Source organism: Haemaphysalis longicornis, unplaced genomic scaffold (genome assembly GCF_048455015.1).
Source record: "Haemaphysalis longicornis isolate Haplotype H1 unplaced genomic scaffold, Haemaphysalis longicornis Haplotype H1 scaffold_195, whole genome shotgun sequence".
NCBI classification, from domain to species: Eukaryota; Metazoa; Arthropoda; class Arachnida; order Ixodida; family Ixodidae; genus Haemaphysalis; species Haemaphysalis longicornis.
This window is the reverse complement of record NW_027526290.1, coordinates 62,554-81,010: the sequence shown is the minus strand read 5'-3', so window position 1 is coordinate 81,010 and position 18,457 is coordinate 62,554. Positions and strand designations below refer to the sequence as shown.

Here is an 18,457-nt window from a genome sequence, read left to right as displayed (position 1 = left end):
ATCGGGGCATTCGGCGTAGGCACTGCCGAGCCAACCGACTCCGACCAAATCGCCCAGTTGACTCACCGGCGGAGCGCTCGTTCGTCCCGCAGGTCAGCTCGGAGGGGAGAGGAGATCTTCCCCAGGTCGGGGAGAGGGTGGCGCGAAGGAAGGTGGCAAACTGGTCCTCCTTCCCTCGCGCCCTCGCGCACACGTTCGTGGCAAGCCGGTTCGGCGCGTTGCGCGGGGTCATGAAAAGGACACGACCTACGTGACGCGCCGGCTGCCCAAAATGGCGGCTCCCAGCTCGCGAAAACATGTGCAGGCGAGGCGTAGGGAAACAAGGGTCCCCACAGTTCAGAAGTGAAGCGAAGATTTGCGTAAGCTTGATAAGTTGGCTTTCCCACATTTGTGTTGTACAGTGAAGCCTACTCATAAAGGAGGGCAAAATAAAAAAAATAAAATAAGCCCAGTGACCAAGATCCGGCCACGGCACTAAGCATAAGTGCGATGGCCATCGCGACCCCGAATACGACAAGGACGAAAATGCAACCATAGAGGTCCATAACCTTATTAGTCGGTTAGATTTCTCACTCCTTTCTGATTCTCGTACTTGCTTAGGATATAAGACACGAGACATGAAACCGCTCCTCCCCTCAAAGCTTGTAAAAATAGGCATAATTAAGTCGTCCTTCCACGGTGATTTCCCCACACCATTCTGAAGTTTCATTCTGCTATCAGCACACTCGCCTTCTCACGGCAGCTTACCCCTCGCACCTCTCATCAGCAGTTGGAGCAAGCATGCTTAGAGCAGGCCACAATAAAAACCCAGAAGATACTTCGACGACCACTCAATAAAAGAAAGAACGTGGCTGTCATACCTTATATTTACACCGTTGCACACCACCTAAAAAAGATTGGTGAGTGTGCAGGTGTACATGTGGTCTCTTTGGCACCTAAAAGACTAGTTTGTTTATGCTGAAAAGTAAACTCAAGGATCAAAGAACGGTGAGATTGTGGCACAAAGCGCCGAAATCAATTTGCAGCTTGCAAGGAAGAAGTTGCCCTTGCCCTCGTTACCCTTGCCCTGCAAACAACAATACGTTGGCCATTAAAGAAGATGCGCTATTGACAGGCTTTGAGAACACCACGACAACGTCGAGAAGCTCGTGGCGACAGGGCACCTTGCCTATCATTGTAAGCAGTGTGGTTGCAAACCGCTGCATGACGAGTGCAGCCTGATAGGCAATGGTCGTGACAAGACCACCCAAGAAATAATCGAGGCTTTGGAAATATATTGGCTTCAAGAGAACTGTATTAGCAAGCCTCCTGCAGCGCTATCGGATAAGGTGTGCCACACAAGGAATTGGAACATCTGGCTGGATGTCAATGAGAGAAGATTAGGGACTTCGAGTGTACGTGTCCTGTTTATTTTCATGGTATGTATGTTCACCGTTTGCAACAGAACCTTCAGTTGTTAGTCAGTGCTGTGCCTGCATCCCTTCTTTGCATCCTGTTGCTGTGTGCTGTGCATAAAAAAAAATGAGACAATGATGGCTAGCATTGCACTGTAAGAGTTATACGAGTCGACAGTAAAATTGGGCATTAAGTGAGTGCTGCAATGGTAAGCCTAAGCTTACCCTGCCGGGAGTGATGGACAGGCTCCCTCGAGCGCTTGGAAACAGCCGCGGTACACGTGCCACTCCGCACGGGCACAAGTGGACCGGGCCCCATGCACACTGTTTGACATCGTGGTCCGCCGCCAAAATCCAAGAGGGAAAAGCGTCTGTGAACTGTTGGACCGCAAGGGCCTTGTGTGGTCCAATGGGCTGCACACACTAGAGTTCCTCTACATGGCTCCCGCAGGGAGCTAGGAATTGTGCGACCATCCAACATTTTCTAATCCGTATTCACGCAAGAAAGTCTGGCATGCAGGAGCCGGGCCGCCATGGCTCAGCCACCCGAGCGGGGCACAGCACTGCAAGCGTTGACGCTCGTTCTTTCACGCTGAATCTTCGTATATAAATTTTATCATCGTTTTATCAAGCTTAGCGACAGTTTTTGCCTCATTCATAACAAAACGCCTCATTTCACTGAAAATCTGCTCCACTGCATGAAAGCCGTGTCAAATGCCGGTCCAGTTTTTATTGAGAAGTATGCCCAGCATAAGATGCTACCAATGTGCCAAGCTCGAGTGCAAATGATTTCAATGCTTTTTCTGCAAGAATTGTCTTCATTAGCTACCTTAGGCTATACACTAGCTCTGGCACTCAAACTACCCTTCACAATAAACAGAACACTACGCATGTATTTCATGCCAGGCGACCCAGCCCCAAAAAACGCATTCTCTTCCCACTCTGAATGCATCCTGGCACAGTTGAGTGTCGTGACCAATGCGCAAAAGCCACTTCAGTTGTCGCTGGACAGCTCCCTTCCCAGTTGGGACGCGGTCAAATCACTTTCATGTTCTGTTCTGTTTGTAAAGCCAGGCAAGCAACACTCAGTCATTCAGCTACACAAAAGCACAGAAACAAAATAGCAGTGCACACGGAAACATGCTGCACGCCACTGAACGCAGATTCTTATGCTATTGCTCCCAGTAGCGGCAATGGAAATGTAGAGGGGGCTTTTCTGCACGGCATCGGATAACCAGAGCGACGTCATCAAGGTGGCACATGGGAAAGGGTCGTGCAAGGGTCGTGCAATGGAGGAATACTAGCACAAACTGTCCACGTCCCATCACGTGATGCTCGGACCGCGGTCCAAAAGAGTGATTTGGCCCGTGATGTGGAGTGGCCTTAAGCTGTGCCATTTCCTTTGCTTGTATTTGTTATTAATTTCCTGTCAAGAGAGCATTTATGTTTCAGGAATACGGAAGAGTATTGGGCTGAGCTCGATACCAAGGCAAACTGTTCACTAAAGACAGCAGCAAGTCAGTGTGACACAGCTGGCTGCCCAGTCCACCTAATCGCCGTACTGGTGACTGAGGGGGGCACTACCTGCAGGAACGTGAAAACGACTGCCAACCGTGCGGAGGTGAAGGCAGCATTGAGTGCGGCCCCTCATAGGGTGGTGAAGACTGCCAAGGCCACCATCAAGGCAGGTGTGAACACTTGTGGGTGCCACATTACACGCAGTGGGCATTCCTCTAACTTGGGGTCGGCTTATGTCAGACAAACCAGCAGGTGCTTGCATCACCAACCGAGGGAGTACGACAACGTCCTGAACGGTTCCCTTGCCAGCCACTGCAAGTCTTGTGGGTGTACACCACACCTTGACATGTTCAAGCTTGTGATGGGAAGGAGTGGAAATCAAAGCATGTGCAAGGGTATAGAAGCGCATGAAATTGTCCGCCTGGGTAGCAAGTGCATCAGCACGGCGTCCATTACGCCATCCCATGAAGAGATTGAATAAACAGTAATATCTCTACTTCATTGCAATACTGCACTTCATTGCATTGTTTAGCAACCAGGGAGTGCTATAAAAGTATTCCCATGCTTCTAGCCTTCCTACAACCAATTGTATGAGGGTTCAAACTTCGTTGTTTGAACAAACTTCGTTGTATGAGGGTTCAAACTTTGTTGTTTGAACCCTCATACAATTGGTTGTAGGAAGGCTAGAAGCATGGGAATACTTTTATTGCACTCCCTGGTTGCTAAACAATGCAATGAAGTGCAGTTTAGAAGCATCATTAAAGCAGTTTTTTTTTTTAAATTGGGGATAGGCTTTTAACAATGAAATCTGTATCAAATTAGAACTACTTGCGATATCCAAAATCTAAATTGATATTTGGAATCAGAATGCTGAAATACACCTGTTTGGAAGTTTTCATCTCAATAGCTTGAAAAATAAAAAAGTTTTGTCTAAGACCAGCCTCCCCCCTTAAAGGGGCACTGACACAAAATTTTGAAATTTCCATGAGTGAAACTTAAGCGCAAAATTTTTCACAGGGACGAGAAAGGGAACGACACAGGCGCTTGTTGTTCTGTGTCGTTCCTTTTCTCGTCCCTGTGAAAAATTTTGCGCTTAAGTTTCACTCATGGAAATTGCAAACCAACTAGCTCGTCTCTCCATTTTGCTTCAGTTTATTTCTTGTTCCGCGAGCTCTGTTTCTGTGACAAGCGCCTGTGTCGTTCCCTTTCTCGTCCTTGTGAAAAATTTTGCGCTTAAGTTTTCACTCATGGAAATTGCGAACCAACTAGCTCGTCTCTCCATTTTGCTTCAAAATTTTGAAGGCGAGATAACTTCGGAGATAGATTGGTGGGAACACATATACATCATCTGCAAAATATCAGCGGCGAATACAGCCTAGAACATATTTAAAATCAATTTTAAAGTGTGCGAAACGCAACCGAGCAGCCAGCAGAGGACCACACGCAATCGACATCCCGAGGATATTGTGTAAATAACCAACATCCAACACGTCACGAGTTTGTGTTTGCCGCTTCCGCACTGCCGGCGTTTTTCGCCGGCTCGCCCGGCTCGCCGCTCCAATAGGAGGGCCGGAGGGCGGAGCTTCTGCTCTCAAGAACGAACGACCCGATCGTTGGCAGCGGAGGCGCCGTGATTTCGTCAGCTAATCGGGCAGCTGGCCGCGACCAAAGTTCTACAGCGATTCCAGGCACTCTGTTTCTATTACTGTTTATTACCATTGGATGCGAAAACGCGCCGGAGGCACAAAAAGCCCACTGAGCTAGCCGCACGGTCGCTGTGCAGGCGGCGGCCACGGCCGCGAAGTGGCCCAGGCCGGCGCAGGTAGCTCGAGTGATAGCTTGTTACCGCTGCACGAAATTGTCCCCAAGTCCCGACCATGGTGGCTTACATGAGAACGGAGTTATGATGCGATGGCGGGTTGCATTAAAAATTGTCATCTGCACCGCTTACGAGAGCGGCACTCGAATATCCGCCGCAGTGCTAAGCCGAACACATCTGTAGGCGGACCTGTAGGCAGACTGGCCGGCTGCTCCCAGCGCGTGTCTTGCCACCCACCGTCTCGAGCATCGCGCGTTGTTCTTTAGCCGCGGTAGCAGTTGCACTCGCAGCGCCTGCGTCCACGGTCGCTTTTTAATTAAGCGCCTCACGAAATCAGTACGTGGGGGCATTCGCAGAAACTGCCGTCGATGCGGATTCGACAGTGCTACGGAGGCTCTGCTCTGTGATAACCCTCCGACGGTCGCGTGGTCAGCTTTGTTCACACAAAATCCACAAAATCCATCGTTTCGCGGCACTCGCTGAAACCGAAACTGCGACTGGCCGCATTGAAAATGCCTCTAATTAAACAACCGTCGCACGCTGAAGCAAATGAGGTTTCTACAGGTTATAAGTAGGTCACTAGCTACTTATCGCAACAAAAAAAACAAGATGCAAAATTTTTGTGTCAGTGCCCCTTTAACTCAACGTATGTCCAAAGGAATGATGGTGGTTTCCAAAAAGCTAATATGGATAGGTTCTTGCGTTGCACCAACTGAGCAACCTGGTCACGTCTCGCTTAGACCGTCTACTGGTTGCTAAGCTAAAGGGCAACAATAGTGGTAAATGCTTGCCGGTATAGCGACGACATTTTGGTGGTGCTGAGCAAGGAAGCTTTTCCTCTGGCTGTGGTAAAGACATTGAAAATGTTCAGAGAGAGCCCCTCGAGGTCATGCACGAGGTGCTCCAACAGCGCAGTCTGAAGCTTCTGGAAGCTTCTGCCTGTCAGATGTTCTGCCTATTGTTTAGAGGAAGCAAGACTGGCTGGAGCGAAGGGCTGCATTTTGAATACGACCTGGCGCAGCATGGCAAGCAGCAATGTCAAGGCGACCATGCAGTAGCGCCGGGACGCCAACAGCTTTTGCCGGCACAGCGGGGCCCGCGCTGCAGAGCTGGACCCCCGCTCCTGCCCCGTGTCCAGGCAGCCGAGCTTTGCACCGTCTTGCGGGGGCTGCCACCTTGTCGGGCACACCCCCCACTCCTCCCACTACTCGAGGCACCCTTGCTCTGCGCCGGGGAGCTCCAGCCCAGGCCAAATCATCCGGGGGCCACCGTGTCTTCCAGTGGGTCACCCATTCCTGCCAGTCAAGGCAGCTGTGCTAAAGACCTGGAATGCTAGCCTGTGGCCACCGGGCATCCCTACAGCACTAAGCCATATACGCCTTCCCAACATGGATGCACCTAACCTCACACACATAGAACTGTGACCTTCTTATTCTTGGCAGTGACATTTATTGTTTCCTGGAACTCCCTTTTCCATCATTTAATGTAAAGTGTTTGTTGTAATTTCCTACATTTGGCCGTTCGCGTCTTAAGTTCCTTTTTAGTCTTTCTATAAATGTCATTCTCCCATTTTCGGAAGTCCTGTGTTGCCTCTCTCATTCTTCGCCTGTCACGTGTGCGCATCATCGCTGATTTAAACCCTACCTGCATGTCATCACGCAGGATTTTTGTTTTTTTCATCCCACCTTGCATTCGCGATGCCGAAGGCGGTTGCGCAACGTACAGGTAGTGTAAACCTCCGGTGTCGCGGCTTGCTATCTCCAGATGTTCGAAAACAAGACAAGGCAGTTGCTTAACTCTTTCGCTACCGCGCCTATCAAAATCGATCAATTTGATCGATACTTTTGGGAGCGCCTTTTCATAGCGTTCCAGGCGTTTCTCAAACAAGTAAAGCTGTTCGGAGTTAGATCAGAAAATGGCCTTTCAAAATCAGTTTTGTTTTCATTTTTGCAACGGAAACGTGATTTTTGACACGCTTTTGAATCACCTGGGCGTGGAAAGGGGGCGTGGTCATCGCGTGCCACTGCTACCAACAAAGAATGCGTGCAACTCGTAATTACTCTGCACCAGCGCTTGTTTTTTGCTATCAGGGCGTGAATGGGGAACTAGCAAACGATTTTCTATCGTCAGGTTCGCGCTCTGACAGTAATAATCCCAGAAATCGGCTGAAAATGTCAAGCAGTGCCAGGTTGCAAAGCCACTTTATGATTTTAGGCAGTTTTATTGCCTTTGCGCACGTTGTTCTAAGTTCTGTGGTAGTTCTACTTACCCCAGGACCATTCGCAAACAGTTTACAACAGTTTCGGTTTCGTTTCTGCATCGCGAAATTCATATTTAGCACTACTACGCAGTTACCCAACTTCAAGGCTGCCTGCCATGGCGCCTAAAGCGTCCGCGACTGATCCTCGAACAAAGCGCGCCGCTCCTGATTTCCCCCCACCCTAACCCGATTTCTGCGATAAGAACTTCAGATGCAAGTCCAAAGATCACACCCAGTCGCCAGATATCTGTTCCGCCGAGGACAGCGCTTCAAACCGGCCTTACACTGCCAGCTGTTCGCCTTCCAGTTTCGTTTCCTAGGTGGCGCTGCAATAGAGGAGGCTCGTTGTGCTGATCTTTTTCATCGCGCAACTGCTACTCGGCCAAAGATCGCAGGGCACGATTCTAGCGCATCGTACCTTATTTTTGCGAGCAAGGCTACAATTGCGAGTAAGAAGATGATAATAAAGCTCAGCTTTATGTTTTGAGAGATAACTAACCGTGAACGACAACAAGCATCAGCCACGGCGTTCCGTTTCTAACTTCATCCGTTTTTTTTCCGCATCGCGTGCTTGTCCCAAATATTGTGCTCGCTGTAAATGCAAAGTCAGCCATTGACAAGATGTTTTTACGTTATGTGGGGGCAAATTGGTGCCTCTGATAATGACAAACCGCCAGATTTATTCCAGGAAACCACTCGAAATTGCACATTTTGAATTGGAGGTTGGGCTTCACCGCATGACACGAGCACCGTGCATGCTAACATTTTTTTTTATATTTGACCAACTGTTCCGCGCAAGTCGACATTTTTTCTAGGGCGTGTTTTTGAAATGTTTTCCTACAAAATGTATATTCTAACTTTTTTCTACTACTGGTGGTTTGATATACACAACTCCTTTTTTATCATTTTTTTTTCGACAACTTGACAAAAATTTTTATTTTGATATGTTTTTTACAACTATGATATATAAAAACCTTTAAAAACTGCTGTTATTGGAAAGGCGTTAAATAATCTGCATTTTGTGTTCCTGCAATTAGTGCCTAACCAATTTTTTAGCAGGAAAAAAAAATGTTTTCTTGGACCCCTAAAATTAGTCAATTTTCCGGCGGTAGCGAAAGAGTTAACTACACAACATTCTAATAGAAACAACTTGTGGGACTGGATATAACGTAGGTCCCAAAAATCCGCATTATATCCGGTGCCGCACTATAGGTGGTTACATTACAAATGGTCTACACAGTATAATGCAATGATTTCTATTTCCCAATATAAGCAGGCTGGACTAAACATGATTGGGCAGGTACGAACCGTTGTGTGTCTGTACAATACACAGTGATGTGGGGAGCATTTCTGTTACGTGCTTTTTAGGTATATGAACACCCTTTGTCAAAATTTTCTAGGCCAATCCTGAGTCTTCTCGACCACAAAGAATTCAAAGAATAAGCTGTACCTTCAAACGTGACAAAAATATATTGTGGCAGTAAGAAAGCAAGGTGTTCCGGCATAAAAAGTTTCAGCCTCACTTGGGACGTAAGCTTGTAAGTTGACTTTTTGGAGGCCTGCACGTTGCCGGCTTGGGCTAGAAAATTACCCCTTGCCCGATTCCCCCCTCCCAGGTCGAGGTTACTTGGACCAAGGCTCGAAAAAGCCGTCTTTTGGCCATTGCAGTGGCAAGAAGTGTTGCAGACACTGCGGGGTAGGACACACCTGAGCCTCCTCCCGAGCAGGTCAGAGCTCCTGGTGCGTGCGGCCTCCCCGGGTGTCCTGCGGGTTAAAGGCCCAGAAGGAGGAGGGCAGGCCCTGGACGTCGCGGTGGCGCTTGACGAAGGCGCTGAAGGAAGACACGCAGTTGCCCACAAAGTGGTTGGCTAGGCCCAGGATGGCCAGGTCCGTGTGCGGGTCACTCGGCTCCCGGCGCACCGCCCGCACCTGCACCACAAGGGGTAGAAGGGGGGGGAGGGGGGGGGGGGGGGGGGGGGGGGTTCTTAAACACCAGATTCCTTACTATGGGGGCAGAAGGCTGCAGTGTGAGTGGGAAATGTTCTGCACAGCTGGCTTTTTGAATCAACCAGAGGCCACTGTGCGCAGTTCATTCTCTATCACAAGGGATACGAAAATTCCTGCAAACTCAACTGTGCTCGCAGATTAATTTCCTAGAACGAGATGCTTTAAACGTTGCTCGAAAGATTTCACCGAGCAGGACATCTTGGTAGCAGTGCGAGATCTTGCACCGCACTGCCTCCGTGGTACCCTGACCTTTGCCACACAAGGGCCCGAGGCACAGTCTCACCTGGAGAGGCTTGAGGGCTTGGTCCAGCTGCTCCAGCATGGCATCGTTGTCCGTGGCCACGAAGACGGAGCGTGCCCGCAGGGCCCGCACCACACGCACCAGCTGGCCACCAACCGGAGGGAGAACAGATTTGATTGATTGATTGATTGTAGGGTTTGACACGCTGACGCAACACAGGCGATGAGGCGCGCCGTAGTGGAGGACTCCGGATTAATTTCGACCACCTGGGGATCTTCAACGTGCGCCGAAATCTCGTACACACTGGCGTTTTTGCTTTTCGCCTCCATCAGAAAAGTGGCCCCTGCGGCCAAGAATTGAACCCGCGTCCTTGTGCTCAGCAGCGCAACGCCTCAGCCACTGAGCCACCGCGGCGGGTCGAGGGGAGAACGGGGGGCCTCCCCGTCACCATCTGTTTCCCACTAGTCGGTGCGTGGACACAGCTACTGGCACAGAGGACGCTAGGCTCGACATTGGTGGCCCCCAAAGCCATCAGAGCATCATCTACCATCGCAAGCAAAAGATTTCTTGGCTAGAGAAGGGGTCTCCCTCATTGAGCACACGGAAGACTGCTCGCTCCGTTTGTTCGCACAGAAAAGAGCATGCTTGTGGGTGAAAAAAGCAGCATGGAAAGCAGCAGCCCATAAAAATGTTCTGCCATCACAAGCTGTGGCTTTGGCCTCGTGCCAGGAAATGAACCTGGGTAGGCTCAAAATAGGCATTAGTGGTTCAAGGAACGATCATCTGTTTCGTTTCTTTGTTTGACAAGAACAAGGTATGCAGTTAAGGGCAATTGTGACCGCGAAAAGTAGTCACACAATGGGTTACTGAAGGCCTTTTGAAGACCTGTGTTGGTGATGAATCACCCATTTTTAATTACACTAAAACCTCCTTACAAGAGACACTGTTGCAAGAGCAAGGGTGAGACAGCTGAATCAGATTTGGGAGCAGTTTTTGGAGCAGCGAAATCTCGATTTTGGAGCAGAAGAACCTCGATTTGGAGCAGAATGATGACATTTATTATGTCACCTTAGGAGCCGAAAAATCAAATTTTTGGAAACTCGAGGGGAAGGGGGGGGGTGCACTTTTTTATGGATTTTGAACATACATAACACTGAAACAGCCTTTCAATTAAGTTTTTTTCTACTAGAGTATCACAAGGACGAACTGCACTACCTTTTTACAAGCCATTTATAAATTCTTAGGCTCTATGCACAGAGTGCCGTTGAAAACATCGAATCGAAAAACTAAGCAATAGTAAGGCATTTTCATTATCTTGTGAATGCTGAAATTATTCCATTTGTAATCCCAGACTCTGCTTAACACACAATTGTAGAGGCATGGCAAAAGTTGCGCAAAGCGAGATGACAATTTTCGCACCCCAGCAGCCCATTTTAATCCCCAAGGTGCGCATTCACTACGATCGCAATTTGAATAACGGTGGTATAGTTTCGCCACCTCCCTCTTGGCATAAAATTTCACTTCAGATAGATAAACCATTATTATCGGCCACTATCAGCAGTGGCCATTATCGGCCACTGCTGGAACATTTTGCGGCGATGTAGCCTGCGCCGCCACTTCTGCAGTGTCGATCGCCCCATTTCCGCCACTCGCAAGCTCGCTGTCAAAGGCAGCAATAACTCAGCGTTTTATTATAACACCGCAACGAGTCCGAAATTTCACTTCAAGCACGCACCGCGCCTTTCACTCGATGCCGAAACACAGCGAATTTGCGGCCCCATGTTGTTTTTGATGAACGCGACCCCGTTCTTCGAGTCACGCAACTTCCCTCAACAGATCAAACGACTAAATGAAAACCCAACCACCCCCATAACCAAAACCACAGTAGAAATCTGCGAAGAGCACTCTGCCTGATCCACGAGCACGGTGTGACCGTGAGCAACGGCTGGCTTCGCCCGGCGGATATGTTTTCCAATATTCACCACACCAAGATGGCGGCGCCCAGTAATGTTGTTCCGGAGATACGGCGCTCCGAAAATTGCCCTCTGTTCATCAATTTTCACCAGTAGTTTGTCACCTGAGTACACATACGCATTTTTTTCTAGAGGACCTTGCAGTTGTTTTTCATGGGAAAACTTTAAAAAACCCGACATGGTGACCTTCGAAAAAACTATCTTGGGGAGAATTTTATGCGGGTTTTTTATTGAATGATCAATCAATTAAACCTTTACAAACAGGATCATTTTGGGGGTGCTGGAAAATTATGCCGTCAGTAAGCGTTTTCCCCCACTGAAACTGGCGGGAGCGTTAAAATCCTTGGCTCTCAGACTGTTTTGGAGCAGTTTGGTGCAATTTTTGCAATTTTCAAGCTTTTGGAGCAGCCTGGCGCAAGAAAGCAGATTTGTATCAAAAGTGCGCAATATGCGCAGCTGTCTCACCCCTGCAAGAGACACCCGGCTATAAGAGACGTTTGAATGAAAGCGGTTTGGTTGGCTTTCCTATGTTCGCCATGTTAGCGACATGGCATACAAGAGACCTTGGTTACAAGAGTCATGTTTTTTGGTTCCCTCGAGTGTCTCTTGTAACGAGATTTTACTGTAACACAATCTCTCGAGAACGTACCCACCTGGGCTGCCCATTGTTCTATGGCTAAACTGATCAGAACAATTATCATCCGGTGCCGGAAAACAGCACTCATTAAAGCAACAGGGAAGAACATTGCACCACCGCGTTTCCCTCCGAATTTATCACCTCGAGAAATGGAAAAGTGGTGCCAGCCATGCTAAGGCTAATGAGGGCAGCAACCATAGGCAGTGGACTACATACAGCAATGTACACATGCATATGCACGCACACACAAACGCAAAAAGATATTCTTCTTGGGTGCACGCATGTTATGTGAAAGGTGCAGCTGGTGTGAGGGGCTGTGTGGGCCCCTTGTCAGTGCAAGAAGAATTAAAATGAAACGCTAGCGGATAGCAAATGCCCCTCTTTACACAGCAAGCCCACACTTGTTCATGCTTTGCCGTGACAAAGCAGCAATCGTACGGAGAAGCAGAAAACATGCCGTATTTGCACGATTCTAGTGTGCCCCCGATTGTGACGCACAGGTACCTAAGTTTACTTAGGAAAATTTGAAAGGAAAAAGAAAATTATTTCATGCCGATTTTAATGTGCAGATTTAGAATTGGATTTTGGGAGGAGTTCATGTCTATGAAAATTCTGCTGGCTGCCTTGAAACCGATTTCAACTTTGGGCCGAATTGTAATGCGCACACAAATTTGGTAGCTAATTGTGGCAAAAAAAAGGTGCGCGTTAGAATCGTGCAAATATGGTACGTAGTAGCACCATGCAGTGTGTCCCCTTGTACAGCCGCTCTGTGGAGCCTCTCACTGAAATTTGTTTAATACCATATTTTTTTGAGTTTTTGTGACGCAAGTTTGGAAGGGCAGTTTTCATGGGTCGTTTGCCATAGAGTATGTTGCGACTGGAAGGTAACGAGAGCCATCATAGCATGATAATAAATGCAGTTCTTGTACTTGTACATATATGGCTTGTTCTGCGAAGATAACTTTTGTGATTTTTTTTTTCCCCTGTCGTGAAAATCGGGTGCGCGTTACATTACAGTAAATACAGTACACAGCGACACAACATTTACATCTGCACAATAGAATTGGTGTCAATTTTCTTTTCTTCTAATTTTCCTGGGTAAACTTACGTGCGTGTTTTGTTTGGGGGGTGCGTTAGTATTGTGCAGTATGGCAGGGCAAAGCGAACGCGTATTGCAAGAGCGATGGCAGGTATAAAGGTGCTACAATGGCCTTTAAGCAGCAAGTGGAGAGAATAGCAAAAAAGAAAATAAGCAAGCATTTTGTATGGTGCGCTAGCCGCGACATTCCGTTATCCTGTGCAATGCACATCCTTAACTATACACTTTGGTAGGCTGCACCCTACACTAAAGGCGACCTAAAAGGTACCAAATTATGCTTATTTTTGAAAGCAATGCATAGAATGGAGCAAAGAGAACGTTTTCCAGCAAAATAAAAAAAAAATCTTGTGCCTTGGCAAAATGTGTTGTTGCTGGGGCTGAAAAAACTGGCTCGTCTGCCCCATATGCTACTGCTGCTGAACAGTGAAGCGCCTTCCGCACTTGCTCAGCAGGATGGCGGGAGTTTTCCACGCGAACCAGCGAATGTGCGCAACCGGGTTTGCACCCACAGGGCAATGGAAGGTTGCTTTTTTCACCCAGACCCTGCTGGGGAACATAATCATGGAACGGGAGCACAGAGCTTGCTGGTTTTTTTCTTCTCCCTATGTGCAGGGTGGGCGGTGAGGGTATGTGATCTGACCTCGCTCCATGCAATTGCCAGGCACGAGGAGTCGACGAATGAGGCTGCATATACCTACTTTGCTGACAATTGAAACGCGTCAATTGGTACGCAGCTTTCGACACTTGCCGCTTGTTTCATTCGCTCACGGGCTTAGGCTATTAGCGCTTGAGGCGCAGCGTACTCAGAGCACGGTCTTTTTAAGCATGATTCACTGATGGGGTTCGCGATAAAAGGAGCGTTTCGACCAAGCCGCTGGGATGGAGCACCACAGCAGTTCATTGTGAACGGATTCTCGTGTGTGCTACTCAATCATTTGTGCCTTCTAGCCAAAACATGCGCGCAACAGGGGATTTATGTAGGCACATGAGAGGTTCCACTGCCCTCGCATTTTCCTCGATGTGCTGGCAAGCCAACTTTGCCTGCCCCTTTGCACGTGCAGCCAACGATGTGCTCCTTAGGTTTTACTTTGAAATCTCAAACTGGTGTTCACTGCATTCCACCAGTGCTTCTAAACAGGAGCGCTGGCGATCGGGGGGTGACCCTGTCCCAGCGTTTTTCTTTCTCACCCCTCTGTCCGTGGCAAGATCGAGTGCCTATCATTATCGACATGGCAGGGCAACCATAATCCCACACTTGCACAACCCATGGCAATGCCACATTACTACAGAAAAATCCAGCGGAGGTTTATCTCCTTGTGGAGAATGAAGACAAGGTACTAAAGGGACGCTGAAGTGATTTGTAAACATTGTGGGATTACGAGCGCAAATTGTAGTCTGGAGTCTCTAGGCCATGTTTTGACCCCTCTCGCTCCATTTACGCGACTTTATTCAGTAGAAAAATCAATTTGAAAATGCTGTCCCGCTCTCTGCATCCTCCTTGCCAATTTACAACAATGCTTTGGACAACGTCAAAATGAGATGGCTTGGCCTGACTACGCCACTGCACGGCTCACCGACCCTCTGACAGACTCAGTCGGCCCAGCGTTTAGTCGACCGGCCGCCGGTGTGTCGTCGTAATTTGTTCGTTCAGTTGAAACTAAGCCACGACACATTTGTGCCTAGAAGAATGTGCTTTTAGTTTGTCAGTTTGTAGACTGTATCAAGCTCTAAGTCCACGTCGCTCCACACAAGCACACATGCGACGCTTCCCTGGCTGGTACGCTAGTAGAAAAATCTGAGAAGAGTCAGTGTACTAAGGAATTAAAATCAACTGAAACTTTTATTGTACAGCGTAAAACCAAGGGCAAGGAAGCACTTTTTTGCGCTGGGTGAAGAACTAGCACAGCAGTAATCAGCACGACGACACATCTGCGAACGCTTTCCCGCATAAGGAATGCAGTTGCTGGAGATGAGATATTTGTGGAAATTTGGGGGACGCTTACTGCACGCGCGCTATTCAAGAAATCGTCATCTAAGCTGCTTGAAATGCAAAAACTAAATAAAAGTGTAAACTGGCTATATATTATATACTTTATATTTCCGCACCTGGCAGCTCTGGCTTATAGTGAGTAGTCTGCGTAAGCCTCGGCTAGTGATTACTACAATTCCAAGCCATGCTGGTAGGCTTATCTGAAGCATTTTACAGCCGACAACATGGCAGAAACGCGGTATGCCGATTACTGAGATATCGAGAATGTCCAGCCAACGATAACGTCGGATGCCAAGCATGTTGTTTCACAGAACCGAAACTGAAACCGGTCTGAATACTAATCTTGGACATCGTCCAATCACGTAGCACCTCGTATGGACGTCACTGCTTTAGTTGGTGTGGCCGCCGAGGACCGCACATGGTAGTTTTTCTTCTTTCGGCCTTTATAAAATAAATACTGCCTTATCGACCGGATAAACGATGGAAAGTGTGTTAATTTGAGCCAGTCTACACAGTGCAAGCAAAAACAGGTACTTGACAAGTTCACTTCTATATGATATTGAGACGCATTTTCGGGGGGAAAAGTGCGTGTTAGAATTGAGTAAATACAGCTGGAAAAAGACACTCATGACGCATGCGCAGCGAAAATAACCTTGTGCTTCATAAACGCGCTCATTTGGCTCCCGATGGCTTAAAAAGTGGAGCAGGGAATGTTGAAATCCTGCTCAAGACTACTTTGAAGACTACTCTGAGGGGAAGAAACCAGTGCACACGAGAACGGTGCCAATGCGGTACCTGCAGCCCCGAGACTTGAGAAGGAGCCACTTTTCCACAGATACTCCCCGAGGGCCGGCCCTGCGCTTACCTGCTGGGTGACCGTGTCGGCTGAGGGCAGGCAGGCCTCGGGCGGCAGGGGCCCCCGCTCCCCCTGGTAGCCCACGCACTGCGGGGCCGAGAAGAGCAGGGGGCTCGCCGACAGGTGCTCACACGCACGCACCTGCACCCGCACGAAGAGGCTGCTCAGGGCCAGCTGTCACTCCTGGTTTGGTCATACATGGTTTACCTTTACACTTATGAGGTTCACATCTCATCCCTTCCAGGTCTCCCTCCCCCCCCAACTTCCAGACGAAATTCTCTGCACTGTGCCCCTGTGGGTACTGTGCCCCGAGACACTGTGCTACAAAGATGGTGACAGTAGGAGGCAGCTGCCAATAGCCAACTCTTCTTCCTCCGCAGTATGTTCAACACCCTCCCGGCTACTCGATAAATGGAAGGTGCCGAACATAACATGAAGAGTTCAGCAGTCATTCAGCGCCACTGTGTTCGATGCAGGCCATTGTAGAAACACTCGTTCAAGCTCACTAAATGGGCCGTTATGATCAGAATCGATGTCATGTTTGTGTTAGCTGCACCTTGGTAGTCCTTTCTTCTATCTCCATTTGCGCTTCCAGCGTCTTTGGCACCTGTGCTCTGAGGAATCGAACAAGTTTAAGCGGCTGGTCTGAACCGTCGTCTGTCCTGGATGACGACATAGCAGCGCTCCCTCAAGCTTCATGTGGCATGCGCGTCAGAGCGCTTGCCGTTCCTTTTTAGAAATCCACGTATCGGCTGGCCCTTTTTGTTCGCACAGATCCTCCTCCACGTGGCTACCCGTTCCTTCCTCGTGCTTCCGATCCGTGGGAAATTTCTCACGTGCTTCGGTAGACCCTTGCTTAGGGTGCGTGTGTCTACCTGCATGCTGTAGGCCCACACAGTTTCACCGTTTTCGCAGTCTTTGAAATGAGGTCAGTGTGAAGCAACTGGCCACTTTCCTACGGTGAATGACAAACGCTGTTCAGACGGCGTTCTGTGAGGTTGCTTTACTGTCACTCGTGTTTAAGGTTGCCACGTGGCCGGTTTTTGACCGGCCCGACCGGTTTTTTTAAACAGCGGGCCCGTTGCCGGTCCATACCTAAAACCGGCCGTCATTTGCCGGTTTTTTGGCCATCGTGCCAAGATTATGATCGTTCTGGCGTTTTATAAGCATCAATTCAGCAACTAAGGCGATAAATACGTGCCGCCAAGCTGCGCAAAGACACGTGAGCAAAGAAAATACGTCACGTGTTTCCAGAAAATCACATTCACATTTTCTTTTTAGATACGCTTAGTCACTTTCAGTACAAACTTTATGCTGCTTTCACACTACGAAAAGCTACTATAACCAGCATTGCATGACAAAAAAAAAAAAAAAAAAACGTGGCGTCTGTTTTTCAACACAAATTCAACCTTCTATATACCCCCCCCCCTTTCCAGAAGGGCCGGTTTTCTTTTGGGGGAAAGGTGCAACCCTACTCGTCTTGCTGCTATAGCATTTCTGCTCAGTGCTCTGCACGCACTTGAAATCATTAAGCTAAGTATTTCAAGTATGTACATGTTGTATGGTCAACCACCAATGTCGTGTGGCACCCGCAGCAACATTGCGGGAAATGCGTGTCAACTGGCCACGCTCTAGCTAGCGCTAGACAGTTGGAAACACGCACTTGTTCTCGGAATAAACATGTACCGCGGAGCTCCCGGGTCCGCCTCTTGCCTGCGGCACACACCTGTGACCGTTCTGGTGCCTGAAGCTGAGCGGAAGCATCGCAAAAAACACAGCCTGCAAGGACCACAGTCAACTGGACAACGCCCAGAAAGCTATGATGGATTGCCGCAATGCCGCGGCAAGTTAGGACTTGCTGGCCTTCACCTTGATCACCGGGAACGACTGCACAGCCATGGAAAACAAGGCCACACTGACCAACAGAGACGCCTTCTCGGAGTATGTCGTCGTGTATTATTCAACCTCCCAACCTGTTTTGCTTCTTGTCGCCCAACGAGTGGCCCAAATAGCGGAAAAGGTTTCAACGCTTCCACACGTCATCACGCCTAAGCACAAAGCCGGAAGAACACCAAGTAAATGCCTGAAAGGGGCCATGAAGACAAAATACAAGTTTGGTTCATTTAAAAGATTGCCGCGTTAGAATCATGCTGACACCACTTTTAACGTAGACTTCGCTCAAATAAGCTGTATAATTAGGAAAAAAGGGAATGGCCCTGCGTCCCACTAGCTCATTTCCCAAAACAGAACCTATGATGTCATGTCAGCCAGTTCTGCGATTGGCGGAGGCCAGAAAAAGCAAACCTGAATTAGGGAGAACTAAGCTTGCCGAACAAGCTATTTGTGCGTAAATTTAGGGCACATTCTTTTTATATCAATAAGAATGGTGGGACAAACAGTGGAAGTTACGAAAGCACACGTAAACATAGAAGTACCGATGCGCACTGCTGTTGGTACTGCACGCACTATGCTTGGTTTAGATGCACAGGACTGCTGGGATTTGGGGTTGCCTCAGACGACACTGGCCGAATGACGCAAGCGATGGTGTCTTACGTGACCATATTTGTTGAGCGAGCACCATGTTTCACGAAACGATTATTTTCTCCGTGAACAAAAACAAGCCAGGTTTAAATATGGTCACAAACAAACCAAAGGCAGAAGCA

The 18,457-nt window shown here is 48.5% G+C and overlaps 1 protein-coding gene across 1 annotated transcript in view; it reads right to left on the bottom strand.

The window, feature by feature from the left end:
- LOC144166880 (GDP-fucose protein O-fucosyltransferase 1-like) overlaps positions 1 to 18,457 on the bottom strand; it is a 47,780-nt gene that overhangs the window by 6,610 nt on the left and 22,713 nt on the right. Inside the window, exons 5-7 of the mRNA XM_077696334.1 lie at positions 15,804 to 15,935; positions 9,282 to 9,383; positions 8,699 to 8,920 (exon numbers count right to left, since the gene is read on the bottom strand). Of these exons, the coding sequence (XP_077552460.1) occupies positions 8,720 to 8,920; positions 9,282 to 9,383; positions 15,804 to 15,935 (435 nt within the window). The 3' untranslated portion in view covers positions 8,699 to 8,719. The remainder of the gene's footprint in view (positions 1 to 8,698; positions 8,921 to 9,281; positions 9,384 to 15,803; positions 15,936 to 18,457) is intronic.